A 6,889-nucleotide genomic window follows, 5' to 3' on the forward strand; every position below is an offset into this window, starting at 1 on the left:
TGTTTTCAATGAACATGTCAATACACTGTAGCACATATTTATAGTTGAGTGTAAATGTTTGAAACGTGTTAAGATTATTCCACAAGGCTCAGTAGGCCTTCATGTTTGATTCTCAACCGACTCAAGTAGAATAAGTTGACAGCGGTCCAGAACTTACATTATAGCAATCCTATGGCGCAGTGGAAGATTGGTTCTAGGCGGATGCAATTATTATTTTGCAACCCTTTGTGTCCACGGCCAAAGTGATATTTGTATTTCAAAGAGTGGGTCTTTGAACTTAGATCAATATAAAGGCAAAACTCTAATGCAAACATTACAGACAGTTGAGGTCAACTATAGGCTAGACAGGAAGGAGGGAATTTTTACACTTCAGTCTAGGGCAATGGTATGATAGTTGTTCAACGCCCAGGGGCGAGCCCCCCCCCCCCCCCCCCCCTGCACCTGTCATTCTCATTGCTCCTCTCCCCCTAACCACACAACCACATAGCTTTACCAATCTCTCGATAACAAAACAAGAACATTAAATCGAAACAATATGGAGAGCAATGTCTTATGATGTCTTAAAGCTGTGAGCTGTCACTTTAGATCTAGTCTATAGGGTGTCTATACACCCTTAAGAGCGGCCCACGGCATCCTGGGAAGCCAGACCATTAGTGCCTCCACTGAGTGAGGGCTGTGCCGAGCCCATTACATAGGTCTCTTTGGCCATGACCAGAAAGCCATTAGCAGGGAGTGAATGAAGATCTGGCTCTAGAAGACACAAGAAGATGTCGGCCCCACGGAAGGCTGGCAAAAACAGAGAAGCTCCATGCTGTGTGCTCCTCTGGAAGATCTGCCCGCACCTTTTTCTCAGCCTATCCTTGGTCGGATATGCAGCCTTGGGAGCGCTGCTTTTTAAGAACATTGAAGGTCGAAAGGAACCCAATTCAACTGACGAATACCACGAGTTCCTGGGGCAGATCGTACAGAACATCACCAGTAAGTAGCATTAAACATAGCTACAACCCTTTAAAATACAATAAAAAAATAATAATAGTGCATATTGTTTTGCTATTACTCTTGGTTCTGCATCCCTTTCAGACAGTAAGCATACGCAAGACGATTTGGTGGTGGAACTAGAACAAAATATCAAAACAGGCTTCAAGTCCATCTGGCTGCAATATCCAGAAAGATGGAATTTCTTTGGCTCCATGTTCTTCTGCTGCACTGTCTTCACAACAGTTGGTAAGTAGGTTTTATGGAATGAATACGTTTCCTTTGATCAAATTGAATCGACTGATCGACTAGTCCAAGCATTAACAAAATAAAAGTAAATGAGCTTTGAATGAAACATGGGATGCTGCTCTCACCGCACCCTTCTTTCATTCCACTTAAAGGTAGGCAGTTGGCAACGATTAATGCTGTGCTGGAGTAAATTGTGTGTGAAGCGAGTATAACTGTTAATCAATAGGAAGTCCACCTGGATCCATCTATTATTTAGTTGATGGAAAGCTTCCTGAGTGAGGTATGCTTGGTTGAGATTTAACTCATTTTTCAGTCAAAAACATTGACACGACATGAGAGTCGACACTTTCGGTAGTGTACCGGGTTTAAGAACATTAAATACCTTGAAATAGATAATGCTGTTAATAACAAGTGTCGCTCCAGTTGTTAAATACATAGGATACTATGCCTTCGGCTGAAGTTTAACAACACAATTGTTGGTTAAAAGAAAACAATATGTGATCTATGCGACAGCCTAACCACGCGTATTCACTGCCCTGTTCATCTATAGCGCTGAGAACTGCAAACAGGTGGAGTTCAAGGGAAAAACAGGGTCTTTATTATGTTCCGATTTAGATATAAACAACCGCAATTATTGAATGGAAGAAACTAATGTATTGAAAACAAGAAATTAGCTTGGCTAGTTCTTCTACACGCGGATAAACAGGGTCAGCTTTCCTCAAACTTCAGGCAACAAATATCACCAATTTGCGGGGTTCTGTGTTAAAGTAATAGGCTATTATTATAGTCTGTTAATAATTGGCCCGAATTAGAAACACGAGCCGTAAACATGCCTTGCCGTGTCCTGTAGCTTCATCTGTGTGTCAGTACCGTCAGCTGTCGTGGGAGGTCCGCCGGTGCGGTGGCGGGGGGTTGATGGCGGCTGTTCCCTGCCTGCTGGTGACCACGGAGCATTCACTTCACCAGCCCTGACCTCGCTAGAGCATCTAGTCTGCAGCTGAGACGCTAGGAGAAATAGAGAGTAGGCTATGTTGTGGATACAGTGTGAAACGAATACAGGCCTATACCCGTGCTTTATAAACATGATACATCGAGATGATCACTCAGCTAGCTTGCCCACCAGATTTTGATTAAAGAAAGTTGGATCTGATCTGTGGCTTTGAAATGAAAAGTCAATATATATTACTTTGAAATGGTTGTGGATGCGTCGGTAGGAAATGGTTGATATTGAGTGTTGAATTGGGATTTTCTTGGTAAGTATACATGATACGATGACTCATGTAGGAGTGTAACGATGCATTAGTTGGCTGCGTGATATTGGTGGGCAGCAGCCTAATGGCTTGGCGATGGCGACCAGAGAAAGCCACTTTGGACCGGAAGACACTTAACGTTATCTAATCTACAAGCCTATTGTATTTAATTATTTAAATTGGGTTTTATTTATCTAATCATTTTTATTGAAGTTCAGTTCGGTGTTTTCTTTGTGCAAAAAGAAGCGCACTTATTCAAAAAAAGTTTTGTTGCGATGTTTGTTGTGAAACTATATAATTGCTTATTCTTTGATCCATTCATTTTCTGTGTTCATTAAAGCGAATGGCCAAGCTTATTTTCTGACCCGTTTTGTGCAAACAAACTTTTAAATTGCTACACTCTCGGGGGAAAATATGCAAGTCCTGGTGAGGTCTAGAAATGTTCCACCAGGTGGCAGCAATACCAAATAATAAATGAAGATCACCTCTAGCATGATCAAACACAAACAAAAAAGGGTCTGCCTTTAAACGTAAGACTGCCTTTAAAGATTAGACTACCTTCAAGACCTGGTGGTCTGTAGGCTTGATACCATCCACTCAAGTTTCCCTCCTCTCTACATTAGGTTATGGAGAAATCTACCCTGTCACCCTGCTGGGTAAAGTGGTGTGTATCCTGTATGCCATGGTGGGCATCCCTCTCATGCTTCTGGTCATGAGCGATGTTGGTGATGTACTGGCTGTGCTGCTGTCCCGTGCCTACCGACGCATCCACAAGTTGGGCAAAGCCCTCTGCTACCGCTCCTGGTCCCCCAACAAGGCCTCTAAGAAGGCGTGGGAGGAGACCCACCACACCCTGGAGGACGGCACCTTCGTGTTCAGCCATGGCGCGGTGATGCGCCAGCCCATGGACATCGGCCAGGTCCTCCAGAACCAAAAAGACCTCAAGCAGAAGCTGACGCAGCTCAACAGCAACAAGGAGATCTTTGAAAAGATCCTGGCCCGGGAGAACTTCCTCTGCCAGGGCCCGCTCCTGCGGAGCCTGTCCTGCCCCGAGCTGGACCGCATGCCCAGACCGCCCAAGGACTGCGCCATGTGGGACTTCTCGGGCATCGGGACCAACATGGACGGCCTGGACGTGCCCTTCGTGCTCATCCTGCTGGTGGTGGTGACGTACATCCTCCTCGGGGGACTGATCCTGCCCCTGTGGGAGACAGATTTCGAGGGCTTCGACCCGTACTACTTCTGCTTCATCACACTCACCACCATCGGCTTCGGCGACATCGTGCCCAAACACCCCAAGTACTTCATGATCACCTCGCTGTTCATCATCGTCGGCATGGCGATCATGTCAATGGCCTTTAAGCTGGGCCAGACCCGCATCGTCAGTTTCTACCACACCTGCATCCGCTTCATGAGCCGGGGCCATGTGGTCACCATGCGTGACCAGGAGATGATGGACCAATCAGAAGGTTACCTTTAGTCTAAGTACTGGCAAATGGAATAACGCAGTGGTTCCCAGCCCTGGGGGCGGGCGGTGGGCTCATCTGAGATGCATCTGGGGTCACAAGAGAGTGCCGACCTATAATTACAGCTGTTTGATTAAATATTTGATGATGCATGTCTGATTTGAAAACAAGACGTGAAGGGTAAATGTCCCTCATATGCAAACTAAGGATTTCAAGCCATGAGCAAGCTACTGCTAAATACTTCACAACATTGATATCAATCACAGATGTCGATTGGGTTAAAACACATGTGACACGGAAATGGACACACAACGGGTCACAATCGTTTTCTAACATAAAAATGGGGTCAGGGGTCAAATATGTTTGAAACCATTAATGAGGATTTTGAGGGAGAGGGCTGTTTAAAATATGTCTTGATTTGGATTTGATGACGACATCTTCAATAGGTTGATGTGTCATTATGAGTTGGACCATAACTGCACTGTGCTTGAGGCCTTGTCCTGTGTTAATCTTGCTGAGGCACTGGAGTTCTGTGCCATGGTTTACCTAAGAACAAAGGTCTCCCAAGGTCCTATTGAGTGCAAATTTGAGACGCTGTCTGGCTTGTTTCCACTGCTGACTGACGTGTAACTAGCATGAGTTGAAAACCGACACACACACAAAGACGTACACGCATGTTTTGCATTCGCCAAAAGCTGCATACCTGCCTGAGGTTCCTCGAGGATACTTGAAACATTTGAAATAAACATATGTCATAGTAGTCTAAGCTCCTGTATGTTTCATTGGAGGTCGATTATTTTGGTCTCTACATGTATTCTTACCATGAGTTGTGCAAATGTCAGTTTATCTCTCCAATACAAAGGGGCCATTATCTCAATAACATCTGATAGAGGGGTAACAGTGGAGTTCATTTATGAGGCCTAATGCAAATAGACTGACATCAAATGATACGTGGCTTCAATTTCATTTAAATTCTATTTTATTTGGATAGCCCTTAATCACACGTACAGTCTCAAAGGGCTTAACAGGCCATATATTTATGGCATACAAACAAGCAAAGATTTTAAATAATTTAGTTAATAAAAATTAAATGGTACATGGTGATGGGACGCTGGTCAATTAACCGGTTAATCCACTCATATTCACCATAGCCTCAGGCTATAACAAACAGAATAATGAATTAGAAAGGGTGAGGTGCACATAAAACAAACAGACAACTGCTTATTTAGTGACTCCACAAACATGCATCAACCCCATTAGAAACGTTCATACAGTAGGATACAGACACTGACACCCAGCCACGCAGTCAGCAGTTGCAAATAAATCCGATATGGTAGTTATAGTGAGCCAGTGTCGAGAGGTGAGATTAGAAGTAATGTGCTCAGATCTTCTCATTCTAGTAAGTAGTCTCTCGAGCTGCAGCGGCCTAGCCAAGCTGGAGGCTTCTCGTAGAAGAGTTAGGTAACCCCAAGATTAGTTAATCAGGAATATAGATTTGAATATCATCAGCATAACAGTGGAAGCCAATTACGTAGCCGTGGATAATATCACCAAAAGGACGCATGTACATTTAAAAAAGCAGTGGACCAAGGATCAACCCTTGATGGATGCCAAAACTTAGTTGCAATTTTTTGAGTCTGATCCATCACAAAGAAAATGGATATAATATCAGTGAGAAGTTCTAAACCAGCGAAGATCAGAACCTTTGATGCCAAGATTCAAGATTCAAGATTCAAGATGGTTTTATTGTCATATGCACAACAATTACAGAGCAGTCGCTGGCAATGAAATTCTTTAGTCTTGGGCTCCTCCAACAGTGCAATATAAGAGAACGTAAAGGTATATGAGAAACACAAGTAGGAAAGCTGAGACTTCGATAATAAAAAATAAATATAATAATAATAAAAAGTAAGTGTATAAGAGGAACACAAGTAGGAGATCAGGACCTAAATGCAAAACTGAATAAATGTAAAATATAAACAAACGTGTTTATCCAGATGTCGACAGGTATAAAGTGGCAAGTTGTAAAGTGGCAAGTTATAAAGTGTCATAGTGGTGAGCTAGGTAGCTTAGGAGTTCAGTAGTCTTATGGCCCGTGGGATGAAAGTGTCCCTGAGTCTGGTGGTGCGAGACCGGATGCTGCGGTAGGGTCTACCAGACGGGAGCAGCTGAAACAGTTTGTTACTGGGGTGATGAGGGTCTTTAATAATCCGGTTAGTCTTCTTCCTGCAGCGCTGAGTGTAGCGGTCCTCCATAGATGGCAGCTCCGTCCTGCTAATGTGATGGGCAGCTTTCACCACCCTCTGTAATTTCTTACGGTTGAGGGCGGAGCAACTGCCGAACCAGGCGGTGATGCAGTCTGTCAGGATACTCTATATGGTGCACCTGTAGAAGTTGCAGAGTATCCTGGAGTCCATGTTGAACCTCCGCAGCCTGCGGAGGAAGAAGAGCCGCTGTCTCGCCGTCTTTGTGATGGCGTCGGTGTGGTGAGTCCAGGTCAGGTCCTCACAGATGTGGACCCCGAGGAACTTGAGACTGCTGACTCTCTCTACTGTCGTCCCGTTGATGGTGATGGGAGCGTGCTCGGCTCCCTGCGGCTTCCTGTAGTCCACAATCAGCTCCTTAGTTTTGCTGAGGTTGAGCTGGAGGTTGTTGTCCTTGCACCAAGATGTCAGGGCTCTCACCTCCTCTCTGTACGCCGTCTCGTCGCCGTCGCTGATCAGGCCTATGACGGTCGTGTCGCCAGCAAACTTCACGATGGTGTTGGAGCTGTGTGTGGCCACGCAGTCATGTGTGAACAGGGAGTAGAGGAGAGGGCTGAGCACACAGCCCTGTGGTGCGCCGGTCTTGAGAGTCAGGGTGGATGATGTGGCGTTCCTATCCGCACTGCCTGGGGTCTGCCCGTCAGGAAGCTCAGGATCCAGTCACAAAGGCCGGTGTTGAGCCCGA

General features: G+C 45.1%; 1 protein-coding gene across 1 annotated transcript; it reads left to right on the top strand.

Annotated features, from left to right (window-relative positions):
• The first annotated feature begins 478 nt into the window (after positions 1–478).
• Positions 479–5,202, top strand: LOC130404716 (potassium channel subfamily K member 18-like). Its single transcript, XM_056609593.1, has 3 exons — positions 479–978; positions 1,081–1,224; positions 3,098–5,202. The coding sequence occupies exons 1-3, from the start codon at positions 768–770 to the stop codon at positions 3,952–3,954; spliced, it is 1,212 nt and encodes a 403-aa protein (XP_056465568.1). The 5' UTR covers positions 479–767; the 3' UTR covers positions 3,955–5,202.
• The last annotated feature ends 1,687 nt before the right edge of the window (positions 5,203–6,889 follow it).

Source organism: Gadus chalcogrammus, chromosome 15 (assembly GCF_026213295.1).
Source record: "Gadus chalcogrammus isolate NIFS_2021 chromosome 15, NIFS_Gcha_1.0, whole genome shotgun sequence".
Taxonomy (NCBI): domain Eukaryota; kingdom Metazoa; phylum Chordata; class Actinopteri; order Gadiformes; family Gadidae; genus Gadus; species Gadus chalcogrammus.